Source organism: Ambystoma mexicanum, chromosome 6q (genome assembly GCF_040938575.1).
Source record: "Ambystoma mexicanum isolate Mex_15411 chromosome 6q, UKY_AmexF1_1, whole genome shotgun sequence".
Classification (NCBI taxonomy): Eukaryota; Metazoa; Chordata; class Amphibia; order Caudata; family Ambystomatidae; genus Ambystoma; species Ambystoma mexicanum.
Genome location: NC_090937.1, coordinates 975,174,960 through 975,192,459, shown reverse-complemented (window position 1 = coordinate 975,192,459; position 17,500 = coordinate 975,174,960). Strand labels below are relative to the sequence as shown.

General features: G+C 42.1%; 1 protein-coding gene across 2 annotated transcripts in view; it reads right to left on the bottom strand.

Annotated features, from left to right (window-relative positions):
* Window positions 1-17,500, bottom strand: part of TRAPPC11 (trafficking protein particle complex subunit 11) — a 1,974,021-nt gene that overhangs the window by 1,836,760 nt on the left and 119,761 nt on the right. For both annotated transcript variants that reach the window (XM_069631477.1, XM_069631476.1), the window contains exon 7: window positions 1,664-1,737. In XM_069631477.1, coding sequence (XP_069487578.1) covers window positions 1,664-1,737 — 74 coding nt within the window. The remainder of the gene's footprint in view (window positions 1-1,663; window positions 1,738-17,500) is intronic.

Here is a 17,500-nt window from a genome sequence, read left to right as displayed (position 1 = left end):
ATAAGATATTTTGAGACCCCTCAACGATACGAGATTGGCCGTACATGAAAAGGTGGGAGGCCACCCTGCGTGATGCAATACAAGAGAGTCAGTGGGTCTGCCTATGGAGGAACATACCCAAGCTTACTAGGGCATTGCAGGTTAGGGAAATGTGGATTAAGGTTATGTTGCAGTGGCACCTTACCCACAAATGATACCCAGCAGTCTTGGATAGGTGCTGGAGAGGGTGTGAAGGGATTGGGACCTGGCAGCACATCTGGTGGACATGCAGGAGTTTACAACCTTTTTGGGAGTCGGTTACAGCAGGAATGTCGGGAATCAATGGGTTACAGGTTTGCAGGGATCTTGAGGTGGTCATGTTGGGGATGGGAGCTATCGTTGAGAGTTTGTCGTCTAAGGCTCAGAGGAAAGCGTACATGATCCTTAGCATAGCAGGCTTGCTACTATTGGCGCAGAAATGGAAAAGTAAAACTGTCCCTATAGAACACTAATGGATGGTCAAGATATGGAACTTTGTCGCTTTGTAATGGGTGACTTATTCAATTCAGAGGGACCAGCAGCAGTTCAAAGCGCACTGGGACTTGGTCCTATGGTTTCTTCGCAGTGACTGTAGAGTGGCCACATGTCCACAATGATTGCAGGTGTTGGGCTTAGTATGATGTCATAAAAGAGCAAGATCCTTAATTACCAGTACGGTGTTCACCTGTTTCATAGTATTGTTTTCGGTGGACCGGGGCAGTGGAATGTTTGGCATTTGTTAAAAATACCAATAAAAACAATTAGTACGGGGTCAAGGAATACTAAAGAAGGAGGAAGCTACCTCTAATCAGGGGTGAAGCATTTACAGTAACTAAGTGGTGGACACTAAAAACCATATTTCCCAGACACAATGGAGAACATGAAGAGCCTTATACGGTTACATGTGATTTTAATGAATTAATAAATTAAGAATGAATTTTTAACGACCCAAAAACAACAATTCGGGGGCACCTTGCTTCAGCCCCCCATTTCCCTATCTTTAAACCCCCACCCCAACACCTACCCACCCATTTTAACCACTTACCCCACACCCACATATGTTTTTTTTAGGTTTGTTAAAAATTGCATTCTTTGTTTTCCATTGGTTAAAATCACTGCATACCCCTTATACTTCCAATAACTTACAACTGTCATGAGACATGGATATGCTTCACTCTTCAAACATCCAAAGCCATTTTAAATTCAAGAAGATTCACTTCAGAGCACAGTACCAACAAACGTGTTAGGGTGTAAGAAAACATTGTGGTGTGGGTTAATAAGGTGAACACTTTGTTAAATAGATTGGATTTGAAAAATAAGGAAAGAATAACTAAAGTAGGAATGATGATCGAACAACAACATTTTTTATTTTATTTTCTGGATAGCCAGGTCGTTCAGGTGCATCCAGCAAAATGTATCACTCTCTAAATGTACAATACATGTATCTGCATGTGCAACTTTTGAGAAAGACACAAAAACATAATTGTAAGTCTTCTTAAATAAACATGCTAGTCAAAATTAGCACACAATGCCATAATCTTCAGAGTTTTATTCTAGAACCGGTCAAATGAACTACAGTTGATGCTTTAGCTAAATACATTTTCCAAGGATAATAAAAATGGAGTGATAAGCATACAGTACTTACTTTAGGGCATTTTGCGTGTCTTGTTTCAGTTCACTAAAGAATGCAATCTTAAACTGATGTCTCACAAACAAAAGCTGAAAAGCAAACACGATGAATATCAATGTTTTTTCCATTAACAAATTGGCTTATATAGTTTATGCATGACAAGTCCCAATTCATCCATACCCATACTCTCAAATACACAGAAGCTAGTTCAGTAGGCCAATACACTGAAGGAACACATTTGTATACAAGTGTTTGTAATATGAAAGCATAAATCACAACCTCCCTGATATGCTAGATAACCTCTGCTTTCGGTACTTAGCTATTTATTGAAGGGTTTTAAACATCAACATTTTCCTTTTCATATGCTTTCTCCAAAACTAAGTTTGGTGCTATCCTTGGCGTAGTAGTGCAACCCTCTTTTCAAAACAGTGATTGCAATCCTCAGTTACTTCCTCTCTTGAAGGCTATGTTTTCTTCACATTATTTCTGCAAAGGAGGTAAATGAGATTCATAAATGATAACTGGGTTTTACAGACCATAAGGCTCAGGAGAAGTACCTGACAATAAATATTTAAGAATCACTGTTAGGAAAGAATTTCTTTTTGCACCTTTCCCGCCATTGATTTCTATGCGGCACTCTTTCTTTTTTGTTGTTTTGAAGCCTGTCCTGACTTTTTGGAGGCAAGTAAAGCATTCTGCTTTACTTACATTGTTTCCCCCATAACAATGAGCAAAACCTGCAGACTTGATTATCTCTTTTTGTGAATTCTTGCCTTGTCACAATTTCACGCATCACCTTGCAGTAAAGTGCAGTTAAGATACTTTGTATACTTGTTTCTTTTATATAATGGCTTTTTGGTTACTTTACAATGTGCCTAAAACAGGATGGTGGCACCTGTGATATTTTTAAAATGTGTGCGTTACTTTACTTGTGCACTAGCACCGGCCATGCCATAAGGTTTTTCGCTTGTTCTTTGGACTTCTTCCTGCCTTCTCAAGTCAGGAAATGCCTTATATGGAAATTTGAGAGAGAAGGAAAGAGAGAAGGAAAGAGAAAGAAAGAGAGAAAGAGAGAGAGAGAAATAAAAGGAGGGCTCCTGCAACTGTTCATGAGATCATCGTTGGACCAAGTCTTCTATGAAGAAGAGCAGCAGGCTGACGACCCGAAGACGATCTCCGCAGCTGACTAGGATCCACTCCAGTGTTGTCCCGGTGAAGCCCTGCTCTTCTGTCCTGATCTCGAGAATGCTTTAGTTTGTACTTCGACCCCTGGAACGGTAGGCCTGACCAATCTCGATCCCTGCTAAGGATCCGTGCCAGTTGAGCCTTTGGAAATGTCCCTGGACCAACCAGTGGACTGATCAGCTCTCTATTGGGCTACCTTGCTGCAGCCACCAGCGTTCTGAACAGAGCCTTGGAACTTTGCAGATCTTCAGTTTCTACCACAAATCGCTTGCTCCTGCATTTTCATCTGTCTCTCACCAAGGGAAGTTGTGTTGGACCCAGTCCTCCATTTCACTGCCTGAATTTTGCCTGTTGCCACCTGACCATGGTGACTCCCATAGTAACACTCCTTCAATGCAGTGAGGTGTCCTGAACTAGTCTGCACTGCAGAAGTCTTCATCTTTCCTCGATTGGGTCTTATACTGAAAGCTGTCTGGAACCGATTTCTGTATAGTGAAACCACCTGCGACCTTAGGGCCTTCCTCGACCGAACCAAACTCTGAAGATTGTGTCCCCAACAGATTCAGTAACACCCGCAGTAGTGGCTGGAAGAATCGCAGTAAGCGGGGGTAATTTAAAATACCTATTTCTGCACCACAAGGCTACCTGGGCGTAATGTCCTGGCCCTCACTCACTCTTACCTGCCCTTTGCTGGTGGAACTTGGGTTAAATATCCCACCCTAGGTCTATCGTAGTGTGTTGGATGGTAACACCCAATTTGATCGAAAAGAACGGGCTGTATGACCATTGTGATCGAATTGGGCATTACCGTTTTGTTAGAGTACAAAAATACAGAACATGATGGGTGGGGGTTTAGGGGTGTCCCCTGCTCACCATGTTCGGTATTTGGGGGTTTCAGGGATGCAGGGGTGTCCCCCGCTTCCTTACCATTGGTGGCAGGGGACAAAAAAACAAAAAGAACTGTCAGAAAGGGGGGCCGAGCAATAATTCTGCAGGCAGTTCACCCGCGCACAAAACGAGTGTGAACTAACAACCCAGATCCTGTTGGAGTGAGTTGAGTCCTAGTCAGAACTTTTCTGGAACTTTTATCTAACTTTGGAACTCTTAATCATAACTTCTGGCACTACAAATCTCTATATAAAGCAGTCTGAAAAGGTATATACTTTGAACTGGCCAATTTTGGTGACAAGGCCGCAGACCATCATATGGTTGGACGTTATAAGAATTAGGGAAGCAGTTTTATGTTGATTCTAAGAGTTGCTTCTATTTGTATGCATCTGAACTACTTACGTGTGTTGTATTGGTCATTGTATCAAAAGCTAAACTATCTCTAAGGGTGAATGTATATATCTGTTTTATAAGGATTTTGTGTGACCGTATTTACCTGTGATTTCTAGCTGCTTGGTGGGTAAACTAAAGGCCCAATAAATTACTGTATTTTGTTAGATTTCCCTGTGTAACTGGAATTACTGGTGTTGCTCTGTGTAGACTCCATATAGTCTCAGACCACTCGCACACCTTTTCTGAGACTAAGCCTTGACTGCTCTGTTACCTCACCTTGATTGGGAAGAATTCTGCACACATCAGTTACTGTGCCACAATAATAAACAGGTTTCCGAAGGCTGGTATGTTTTATGTGTTAAGTCTTTAATGTGGCCCTTTAAGATGACACGTGTTTCGGCATTCTTAGTATGCCTTTATCGAATCAGTGCAATAACTATCTGCTGTATTCTAAAGTGCATAATATCGTAGTGGTAGAAAGAGTCCCTTCAGACTCATGAGAAATGCGGGCGCTGCAAACTCCAGTGCTGGTGCTTCACGCGTTGGGTTCTTCGGAAACCTGTTTATTATTGTGGCGCAGTAACTGATGTATGCAGAATTCTTCTCAATTTTGACAAACGGAGTAGGGGAACGCTTTGTCTCCATTCCCTGCACGCACCATTGCGACACTACTAAAACCTAAGGTCTAAGAGTGATTTGGCGGAAAAGTTCCCTGTGTCTTCTTTCACCTTGATTGGGTTTGGCTAACATGTCAGTGTCTTCCCTGTTCACCATAATAGGGTAGCCTCCAAAAATCCTCCCACAAGGGCTGATTTTGGAAAACCATATTAACAATCACTAATGCAGTCAACTTGTAGTAGGTGTGTTCATCTAGTCGTCCATCCAAAAAAAAATAAAAGACACGTGCACAACCGAGACAACCCTGTTCTCCTCTGAAGATCTATAAATATAAAGGTAAAACTGTCAAAAAACATTTGGTCAAGGATTAGCTTGGACCAATAGAAACAGTATTGGTTTTATTTGTAATGGGGACCAGTTTGGTCCACACAAAAAACAAAATGAATGCCGACATTAATGCCTACAGGCTTGCCCTCTACCGATAGGAACATTCACATTATTATTAAAGTGTTTATCACGTGGTATAGAAATCCCCATGCACATTAAAATAAATCTTTTTTTCTATGTGTCTGGGAAAATTAATAAAATATTTATTTGTACTTAATAACTCAAAATAACAGAGTTATGCAGGGAAGGGCAAACGAGAGAATGGCAGACCCCTGCAGTTTCAGTTATACACTTCCTTCCTGCTCCCCATTACCAATTGTAAACCATACCTTTTCTAATGGATTCCTGGAGGGATACTATTCCTAAAACAAATATGTCTTAATAAATGTTAAATGAACTAGTGGTCACTGACAAGCAGGTTTTCACAATATTGCTGGCAATTTAAAGTCCCTTTAATAACGTTTCAACCCCCATTCCTAGTGGTCTTATCATCTGCAAGGAACCCCTTCCAGCTTTTTGCTGAGAGGCAGCTGAATGCGTCATCCATAGCTTCTGCCCAACGCACAGGGGAGAAGCGTTACTTACTGAGACAACCATACTGCCCTTATTCCAGGTAGGTACAGCAGAGAGGACATGCTCTAAACTGAAGATGGCACGAGTAACCAAACTAAACTTGTGACAATACATTTGCATCCGTAAAACACAAAGCAAATGTGCACTCAACATGAAGACACTATGTTAACATATGCAATTATACATGAAGATTATTAAGATAGCAGCCATAAGACATGAAGAATGCTAACATAAGTAATGTATAAGTTGAATGAAACATGAACATGTGAATATAGCTCACTAACATAGAAAGGGAACAGTAATGGGCAACCATCTTTTCCAAAATGGAAGCCACAACATGCTTCTAATTAAATGAAAGGCCTCAAGATTCACGAGAACTCAAAATGCTGACATCACATAAATACCGATCAGTGCACAGCTCAGGAACGAGCTGGCAAAGACAGCCAAGGTTACTGCAAATCAAGGGAGGGTCAGAGTGTTGCAGTGAAAGTAAGCCGGTCAGGTGGCACAGCGAGTAGAGCGCCCGCTTGACATCCGTGCAGAGCCTACTGATGCTTGTTCGAATCCCGGCGGGGCCAAACTCAGCCTTTCATCCTTCCGAGGTCGATAAATGAGCACCACACACCGTGGGTAATAATAAGCAGCGCTCAGATATCTGAGGGTTCGCAGCGCTATATAAATGACAAATTATTATTATTACGAGATAGCAATTACCAGGATGCAAGAAGGATACTCCCAGGTTAATAAAAGTTTTATTAGAGTACAACCAGATTTTGTAAGTCGTTTGCAGAACTATAAGCCGAAAGTCTCTATGAAGAATAACTCAAGAGTGTCCACAGTGGCAAGAGATAGCATAACCCTTGCATCAATGTTAGCTAAACTCCCAATAAATGAAGGATGAACTAATTACAAACACCGTCACATCACACGTGACCCATAATTGAAGAACATTGTCTATTCATTAGCAACAAACACAGATAGGGCACGTGCCTTACTCATTACATGTTTCCCCAGACACGAGACGCCACACAAGGCCAATTACAAAGAGATCACCCTGGCTCATGGCCGAGAAATACGGGATGGTTATCTTCTTTAATTGAAAGGAAAGCAGTCCATGGACCCCTCCGCCCCAACTCCTGTCTGGCTCATGTCTTAACAACCTGTCAGTTGTCCAAGGTTGGTTAGTAAGAAGCCAACCAATGAAAATCTTCAATGTTACACCGCCCATGAAGGTGCCTGCCAATTACATATTGCAGAAATGTCTTTGTGTCGTTATCAATTTAGAGGTGGTTGCAGGAGGAGCCATCAGACAAGTGATACCCAATTAGAAATCAAACCCCTATAGAATGCATATGTAATGACAAACTTTGAATATATAAACCATTTTTTTTTTATGTAACTGGCAAGAGTGCCAAGAATTCATTGCTTGTATGCGGTCTCCGCTTTAATTTGATGACAATAAAGTTGGGTTTAGCGTCGCACTTTGTCTATTTCCGTTATTGAGTCTGGTTTGGACTGGCTCCAAGCCTCTGTGTAATTTGTAACTTTCTAGGCCATCTTAACATTTTAGTACTTAGGACCAAATCAACCAACCTAAGCTTGAAGCTTATTGTTACTCTTCATCAGTCCACCCGTAGCCCCACTGGTGATAGAAACTCCAGATAATCCTTTCACAGCAGATGACTGCATTTATTTTCCTCACGAGTGTGCTAAAATGTACTGCAGTCTTTACCTTACAGCCTGGACCTTCTAAGAGAAAACATCAGTCATCCTGCTGTCTTTAGATTCTTGATTTGTTTGTAAATTAAATTCAGTAATTGAAAAGCAGCCTTTAAAAATTGTATAGTAAAATTTGCTTATGTGTTCCTTTTTTTTTGTTTCACTATGGTAGTACCTACATGTTTTGACAACAAGAATGTGCAGAACCAAAGGTTTTGGATTTGTTCTACTCAGGCCACCTCCCAGGTCACAGAGGCCAGAAAGACCAGTGTGGCCAAAGAAGCACAAAGACAGACTGGAGCTGGATTTTCTCAGCCCCACCGGCTTTCCCGCCACCTTACAGTGGGCGCCACCATAATTCTATTTATGTATTCCTCAGTTTGTTGCTAGCATGTCACTAGGTAATGCTAAAATATCTGGCTTATTAGAAAAGCCCAATTGTATTGTATTGTCGTTGTCATTTATATAGCGCCTTTTACAATCATTGTAGTCCTGATGCGCTAGTGGTGGGAACGCCCCCTCAGAGACCGAAGTTTAGAATGTGTGTGCGCATTTGCCCATTCCAACGCTTAGAAGGGCTGGCCGGACTCTGATAAAAAGCACACGGTCAGGCATGTGAATGGGTGCTGAGAGAGGTCAGGAGAAAGCATGTGCGCAAGAGACTTGTCATGTGTCCAGCTGAGCCAAATTTGTCATTGGTCTCTGAGTATACTAATGCCAGAGGTGTTAAGGCGTAGTCCGAGGTAAGTAGGCGGATCAATTATGTGACCAGCGAGACCGAATTTGTCTCAGTCGTTGCTGCCTTCTGATGTGTGCAGGTAGCCTTGCCTACAGCCGGTGCCCACTGGATTGGTGCGTTTATAGATACCTAGAAACTCAGATCAAGATTTGTTGTAGATGCAGCCGTTAGTTCAGGTAGTATCATCCTGTGTCGATTCTTGGCGGCTGCAACAAATAGTTAGTGACACAGGCTAGGCTTCACAAATTACCACTAGAAGCAAGGCTGGGTGCAGTGGGAAGCATCCCGACAGATCTTTAAGCACAGAAGAGGAAATCCTAATAGATCTTCTAGGTGCAATAGGCAGTCTGTTCGCAAAGGACTTCAAGGCACATTGGCCAGTTCTATCGATGATCTTCAGAGTGCTGGGGACAGGATATCATCATAAACATCAGGCTTAAATGGACAGGCAGAGGCTTAATGGTCAAGCATTTAGACTCCAATCCTTTTCAAACTCTATATGGACTCTCTAGAAAGGACATTGGTGGAAAAGAGATCTGATGTACCATATAATGCATGGCAGCCTGCAATATTCTTATAAATTATTTTCTTAATAGAGGTTAGTTGTGACATGACCTTTAATAAGAAAATGACATCACAATTCCTGAGTAATCAGATATTACACTTCAGTTGTGATGCCACAGTGCCTTCGGCTTGAGCTAGCAAAGGTCAGAGTTCCAGCTGTCACTGTGCTGCAATGAGTTAAAGCATTTACAAGGTTTTCAAATTCCTTGATTTTGATTTTAAATAGTTTTCTGTGACACTTTACAGCAATTAATTGCCAAAGAAACAGTTTCTGGTTGAATGCTTAATATATGCACTGCTAATGTTTAACACATGTGAGCAAGAACCTACATCTTGAAGTGCAAAATGAAAACATTTTTAATGCATTTTATGAACATTTTTAAATTATTTATTTGCAACAGATTCAAAGCTGCAAATTAGCTTTTTATTTGACAGAGAAGGGCGTGCCCAATTAAGCCATCTTGTTTTTCTCTCGAGAGATAACCACGGTCATAGCCGAGGATAACGGGAAAAGAAAAGTAGTTAAGAAGCTATTTGCAGGTTACAATAATTGCATATGACTTTAGTCTAGAGGTGGGGAGAATGCTGGAGGACACCGGACTGAGTTTGCAACACAAACCTTTCAATACCCTCGGCTATAGACTTGAATACCCGATATGTCAAAGCAAACTGCGTCACAGAAACAGCGTGTGGTGGAAAGGGAGAGGGCAGGGGGGGGGTGTGGACACCATCTGGGGAGTGGAGGGTGCTGAGACAGATGAGGGGGTCACTTGGTGAGGGCCTAGGGATGTAGGAAAGTATTTTCTCTGCCGGTTTTTCCAATATTGACAGCTATATCCAAGGCTAGACAGGACTACAGATAACCGCAGGTAAGAGTAGTTCCGTGTCCGCAGCTATATATTTTGGGGTGTCTGTGTTTTATTTCTTTTTAAAAGTGATTTTTATAGGTATAGTGACGTAGGGGGTGAAAAATCACTGGCCACTGCCAAAGGCCATGGTCAATGGCACGGTAGGTATTTGGAAGTCGTACCTATTTTGGCTTTGTGTTTTCAGACTTTTTACATGTGAGACTGTGGAGAAAAACAGACAAAAATAGTTTTAAAAGATCAATACAAGAAGGAGCCACCCTAGTCTAGTTTTAGATGCCCCATACACTGTATTTTAGCCTGTTTATTCTCACCCATGCCATTACATCTTGTGTAATTGTACATATTAAATGCAGTGGTCGAAGTGTATGAAAAGAAGTAGTGGAACTATGTTCCCTGCTGGTCGGCCCCGCTCCCCACAAACCACATCCCTTCACCCACTCCCACACACAATCCAAACCCCCAAACAAACACCTGCTATTTATGGGAATGTACAGTGCACTGAAGTGCAAGCTTCAACTTCTTCCTACACTTTTATTTTAAAAATAAACCATTCCAGAACGGTTTCTTTTTAATATAAAAGTATAGGAACAGTGAAACTTAAAAATAAAAAGTATGAGAGCACTGCTCCTGACCGCTACCACCCACTTCGACCTCTGATTAGATGTATACCCACCTAGTTTACGGTCATGTATTATACTCTGCTTTCTTTACCTTCATCTACCCAACATAACTACATGAGCAGTATTTCACTGTATTGATCTTTTAACTTCTATTGTATTATAAAACCCGAAGTGAGCACCCCCTTTAATTAAAAAGGTGTAGCCGCAGTTAAAAAAAAAGTCAATGAACTCCACGGTTATATAAAAAAATGTTGTGGGGTATTATTTTATTATATTTGTGTATTTATATGTGATAAATAGTCCTTAAAAAGGACTATTTTGGGGTACACTGAGTGTAGTATTCTAGCACATTTGTAGTACTGTTTTGATGTTGTGAAGGAACACCGAATTTCCTTAATTAGGTGTACTCCATCGTGTCTATAGAAAGACTGGCCATGTAGAACTGTAGGTTGTTGTTTGAAATCCATAATTGGCTATGGTCTCAGGAATGCTGAAACTACATTATTAATATTTCTCTGTGATTTTTCAATTTTACCATTACATTTGGTGGCCCATCTCCATTTTTGCCTCAGAGTCAGATTGGAAAAGATAAAGAGGGTGTGAGGAAAAAGTTCCATTAGTTTTTCCAAGTCTTGTTTCATCATTAAATTAAAGGGACACACCTCGTACATTCCCCAAATCACTGCCTTGACAGTGAATTAGTATGATGTCTGGGTGCCCTGTACTTTTCAGACTGAACAATTTTGGAAAAACGTGGAACCAATCCATTCCCCGCAATCCAAACCATTTAATTGTAAAACCTCTCAAAGCAAGGTACATGTTAATATTTATTTTCTCACAAAAAGCCAATAACAAAAACAGCCAACTGTCTTGATCTGCCACACATTTTTCAAACTAGCCATGATATCTGCAGTCTTTCTCTGTTTCCAGGAAAATTATTCCTAGTTTGAATTTCTCTGAATAGGTATGTATGAAGTGTGTGTTTTGGTGTTTGTAATTGGTTGATGTTACTGTTATTCTGCATTTGTCTGTGATAGGTCACACTCAAAATGTGTCAGCCATTTTTGTATTTTGGTTATTAAAGATAGTCTTCTTTTTGCGATTTTTATTTTGGAAAGTATAAAAGCTATGACTTTATGTAGTTTTGTCCTTCTGATTGCAAACTCTCAATGCACTATACTCCCATTGTTTGTGTCCAACCCATCTTTTACCTGTTTTTGAACTTTATCCACCCTACCTGACAGCAATCTTGTATATCCTAACGACTATGTATATTTCATCATCATCCACTTTAAATAACTCCTTGAGCAGTCATTTATTGTATTGACACTTTTTAAGTACCATTGTATCGCTATTGTCTCTTGTCATTTATAATCCATACTAAAACAAAAATTCTGATAGCTGCAGCTATACAAAAAGGGGAGTGATTGGTGTATTGAGTATCGCACCCAGCAACAACGACTGGGGTATTTACCCACGGCTATCCAGCACCCACTGAGTGCGCGGCGTTGCTACCCACGGTTCACCGTGGCACCCTGTGCAGCCGTGGCTATAATCTGGCAAATGGCACATTGTCTGTTTGTGGATGTGTGGTAGCTGCAGCTACGCGAGATGTTGGCCAGGGATAAAAAGGATTTCAGTTAGTATGATTGATTGTTATATGTTATATGTGTAGCTGCAGTTAATAAATATTTACATATTTGAAGGTTTATTTGCAGTGTTGTGTGTGCTAGTTCTACTAACCACTGCTATCAGATGGTGTTAATTATCATTTTTGTCCTCTGCTCTGATTGTGTGGCAAGTATTTTCTAATGTATTTTTAACTTTGACAAATCTAATTTTGTAGGTCCATGTTAGTGAATCAATGGCATTTATATGCAGGCATTTCGTTTTTGTATTCATGTTAGTGTGGTTGAACGTTTATTTGATTATATTTGTTGTAATTTAAATGCAGTTTCAGCTATGCAGTACTCTTAGTTGTTTGTGAGGTAGTACAATTGATGGTTTTTTGCAAGTTCATTTTAATCATTTTTTCATTTTTGTAATTTTTTGTGGCTGCTTCTGTTGAAAGAAAGTTGGATTATTTGCATTTATTTTCCGATTGGGTCCTTATTGATTTTATGGTGGGCAGGTGTTGATAGGATTCAAGTACTTGAGGTGCTTTGGCAACTGAAGAAGTTGAGTTAACTCCAGTGAAAGGTCAACCTATATACAAAGTGGTTCCCATGCTCTCCGAGTTTATTTAACCTACTCCATCCTTTCTTGTTCTGCACGTTTACTTCACCTACCACATTCTCTCTCGTTTTCCACATTTACTTAACATACCCCATTTAATTTATTGTAATTCCTCAGCATAATGTCCCTTGTTTGTTCTCACCCAGTTTATATATGCATGTTCATTTATAGTAACAGTTTTTATACTTTTATTATACCTCTGTTGTGATAGTGAATTAGTGATGGCAATGTACATTATGTTTGGAAAGAGTGATTTCTCAATGGGCTAGTGTGGCATCTTCTGGGAGAAATGGTGGAATTAACAATGTTGCATAACTGGAGGGTTCATTCACTGTTGGTGGTGTCCCACTGAACATGGAAGTTTCTAAGCTTTGAAATGGAACATTTGAAAGTCCACATTTTTGCAAAAGGTGCATAGGATTTTGTCCTTTTTATTAAAATAGTTTGAAATATTTCAAGAATAAAACCATTATCTGTAGTGGTCTTCTTGGAGGTTTTATTTTGTGGGGTGAAAAAGACTGCTAAAAAAAGAAAATACTAGTGTTTCTACCTGTGTGATTGTTTTCTATCCCTTGTTCTCCAAGTTTATTTATCACACCCTATTCTCTCTTGTACTCCAAATTTTCTTAACCTTCCCCATCCTTTGTCCTGCAACCACCCAGTATAATGTGCTTTATTTATTCTTACCCAGTTTATTTTATTTTTTTATTGGTATTCGGCTGTAATAACATATCAGTTGGTCAACGTTACAGTGAGAGTATAACGTACAAATAATGCATTGACTGCGTAAAAGCAAAGTAAGAATACTGTGTATAATACATACAAACAAAACCCAAACTCTCCAGGCATAACAACTGGGCTCTTGTACAAGGTAATATGAAGTGGTCAGTATTGTAAAAGTGTGTGGCGTCATGGACACAATAGAGTGGGCAACCAAGGAGTCACAACTAGTGAACCAAGGGGGAGCTCAGGAGGGGATAGTGGGGGCTCATATTCATATATATTGATAATATATAATTGAGTAAGTGTTCATGGTGGCTTATCATCGGATGGATGGAACATAGTGAAAACAAGAGTTTTCCAGGACTTGCAAATTTCGGCCTGGACCTCGTCTAGGCATTGTAGTGACCCAGCTCATGCCTTTGTTTCTGCCTTACACCAAATTTCAAATTCACGCTACCAATTTGTATTGTGGGCCCCCTGTGAACTTCCAGGACATGGCGATGTGACGTTTAGCAAGTATGCAAGCCAAGTTCATAAATCTGTTAACATGTCTGACTTTGCCCAGCCTGGGATATGCACCAAGTAAACACTCCAGCGGACCCCAGCTGTATCTAGCAACCCCCAACACCCTACAAGCTTGTTCAATTCAAGACCAAAAGCCTTGCACTTTAGCACACTTCCAGAACATGTGAATCTGCATCCTCTCGGGTACACAAGAGGCAGGTGAAATGCTTATTTTTATTAAATTTAGCAACTCTGCTGGGGGTCATATATGTACAATGTAGTACATTAATTTGGAGCATTTTAAATCTGACGTTCTGGGACACATTTTTAGGGAAACTAAGCACTTGTTCCCACTCCTGATCAGTGATTACAGAGCCCACATCTGATTCTCATTGTATCTTCCGATTTGAGTTCTGAGGGCTAGACCCACTCAACAAGCAACTGTACAGTGTGGTTACAGGCCTCCAGTCGTCGTCAAGCATGTACTTTAGAGCCAGAAGCACGGTCTCCCCCGGTTCAGCAGGTCACCCGTTCCACCTACGGCTTGCCACCCCCCATCACTTTCCTGTATTGCAAGCATTGTCTCTTGGGCAGACCCATCTGCTGAGCTAGGTTATCCAAGTCCCTAAAATTCCCGTCCTCATACATTTGACCCCATGCAGTGATTCCCCATTCTTCCTAGTGCCTTGCAACGACTAGGTCTTCCCTGTTCGTACATACATCCGCCACTATTGGCACATTGGGCGAACAGGGACAACGCACCTGGAGCAAATTTAACGCTCTGGACCAAATCTTCCTGCCTAGAATCACGAGTAGCGGTAGGGAATTCATGCAACAACCGGCAGCCATATTTCCTTAAGGCAGGCTGGTGTCACAAAATTTTGGATTTTGGATCCAGCGTCGATTCAGAGGTGGGGTCATGAGACAACCATTTTGAGGCAAATCTTAGCTGAGCAGCTAGATAATAAAGTTCCAACCGTGGTAGTTGTGCTCCACCGTATTTGTAGGGTAGGGGTAGCACCCTAAGGGCAAGTCTATGCCGATTTGGGCCCCAGAGAAAACATCTAATTAGTGTGTCAAGAAGGCAAAATAAGTGGGCCACAATACAGTAATGAACATTTGTGAAACAGTAAATACATCTAGGGAGAACAATCATTTGAACAATTGCAATTCTACCCATGAGTGACAGTGGTAACAGGGACCAACAGGACATGGATTTCTAAAGCCCCCCGTCCCCCACCCTGCGAGTGTTCTGGATGTGTGTGCCTTTCCGGTGTGTACGTAATATGAATTCCCAGATATTTAAAAGGAGTGCACCTCCCACCGAAGCACCAAGTCAGGTAAAGTAATTGTAATTGGTTATTTATAATGCACTTAATACCCAGAGGTTTCTAAGCACGAACCCGGGAATCAAACCTGTGTTGCTCTGTGTCTTCTTGCTTCCATGGTTAGCGCGTTACCCCATAGCTATCCTCCCGAAGTAGCCACACTCACCCACGAAGGCCATCCAAGGTGAAAAGGCAGCACTTCTGCCTAGTGAAAACAATCCCAGGTAGTGCTGCAAAGTTGTCAAGTATGTCTAGAGCCATGGGTAGGTTGTGCTGTGGTTCATACAGGTAAAGCAAGACGTTGTCCACATATAGCGATATTAGGTGCCGAGATCCCCCAATAGACATGCCCGCATTCAGTTACTCCTGGCATAGGTATATGGCCATGGCCTCCAGAGACAATATATATAACATGGGCGACAACAGGCACACCTGTCGAGTCCCCCGCTGTATAGTCCACAACCCAGATATCGGTCTGCCAATTTCACCCTAGCAGTTGGGGAGGTGTACATCACAAACTCTGTAGTCAGGCAAGCAACCATTCCCAATAGACTCAGTCGAAAGCTTTCATTGCGCCCAGAGACGCCACTACAGATTGCTCTTTGCAGGGATTGGTCTGATCTATGATGTGCTGCAGCCTACGAAGATTCAGGGCTGTGCTGCGTCCAGGCACAAACCCAGTTTGGTCCATATGTATTAAGGAGGCGATAACATTGCAAAGTCGCACTGCCAGCACCGTTTTAAGTATCTTCACATCATAATTTAGCATAGCCAAGGGGCGATATGAGTCACACCTGTCCATTGGTTTCCCAGGTTTAGGAATGGGTACTACCAGGGTCTCCCTCATACTAGCTGGGAGTATGCCCTTATCAGAAGCCTCTTCAAAGAGCTTAAGCAACAGAGGGGCTAAGGTGGAGCTGTATGCTTTGTAGAATTCCGGGGGAGTCCGTCACTCCTGTTTTACTAGTGGGGAGGAAGGCAATTGCGTTGCTCAATTCCTCCACAGTGATGGGCTGATCAAGAAGAGCATGTTGTGCATCAGTACATTTTCAGGAGCGAGATTAGCGAAAGTGCCTCGGCCACATCCCCCTGTTGTACCCGTTTGTCGTATAACTGGGTATATCACTAATTAATTTAGACCTCCGCAGAGGACCCGCGTTCATCATAAAGTAATGTGGCCAGGGATCTAGGGTGTTCTCGTTTGCAGAGCCACGCTAATAATCTGCGTTTGTCCCCCTACATATGTGCCCGAGTGGTTTGTGTGACGTCAAATTTAGACGGCCTTTCCCACACCTCAAGGCAACAGGACCGAGTCTCAGCTAGTTTTTCCTCAGTCGACCGGAGGCGCATATGTCGGGCCTCCCGAGTCTGAATTTCTTCCTCCAAGTCTTCCCGTATTTTCTGGCATATGACACCAGCACTTGCTATAACCTCGCCTCTAGTCACCACCTTCATAGTTTCCCAGACAGTGCCCCACTCATCCACACTCCCAACATTATGTTCTAAAAAATCAGTCAGGGAGTCTTGGAGCGCTCCCTTGAAATCTGCATCAGTCAAGGCGCCAACCGGTATGTGCCACATCGGGATGGGAGATCTAGGACTCATGACTCATGACGTTCCATTCAATCACTAAAGGTGAGTGGTCAGATATCGAGCAACCCATTTATTCAGCACTACAGAGTTCAGCCACTTCACCCAGCCCAGTGAAAAAATAATCAATTCTGGTCTGTAGTTTATGGGGAGGTGAGTAGAAGGAATAACCTCGTGTTTGGGTGCAGTTCCCTCCAGACGTCCACTAAGTCTAGGTCGGTTAGTGCTGCATCCAAAGCAATAGTAGCCAGGGATGGGCCCCCGTGGCAAGGGGAGGATCAAGTGTAGAGTCTCCGACACAGTTAAAAGTCTCCCCCCTACAGAAAAAAAAACCTTGCACCTTGACGCAAATAAGCTACATATTGCACGTACATTGGATGGAATATTATGATTCGGAAAATATATGTTCACAATGCAAATTTCTTTGTTGTCAAGACAACCATTAGGTACCACCCCCTCCTTGTCTCTTTGCACTTCAAACAGTAGCGAACAATCAATCCATGTAAGCACCCCCCTAGCGAACCTGGAATACGTGGCGCCATAGCTCGTCCCACCTCAGCGGTTCAGAATCACCTCTTGTTGGTCCGCCAGCAGGAGGGTGTCAACGATTATACTTTGGTGGACATAAATGAGATTTGCTCCAGGTGAACAGAGAAGGAAAACAGAAAATCACCTACCTGAACCCAGTTAACGGAGAGAAATGTCCCGTGGACTGGTGATATCCAGTAATGAATCTCTCTGTGACCTTCCCTGCAGTAATTAGGAATTCCCCTGAAACCCTTCTGGAGTCCAGCACAAAGGCTTGATCCCCGGGCGGTCCCCAGGGAAACCCTCACGGGGAATAAAACCCTGCGGAGAGCTGCTAGAGAGCGTTGTCTCCCCGAGATGTTCTTGCGTGGGATGCGATTCCGCCTTCT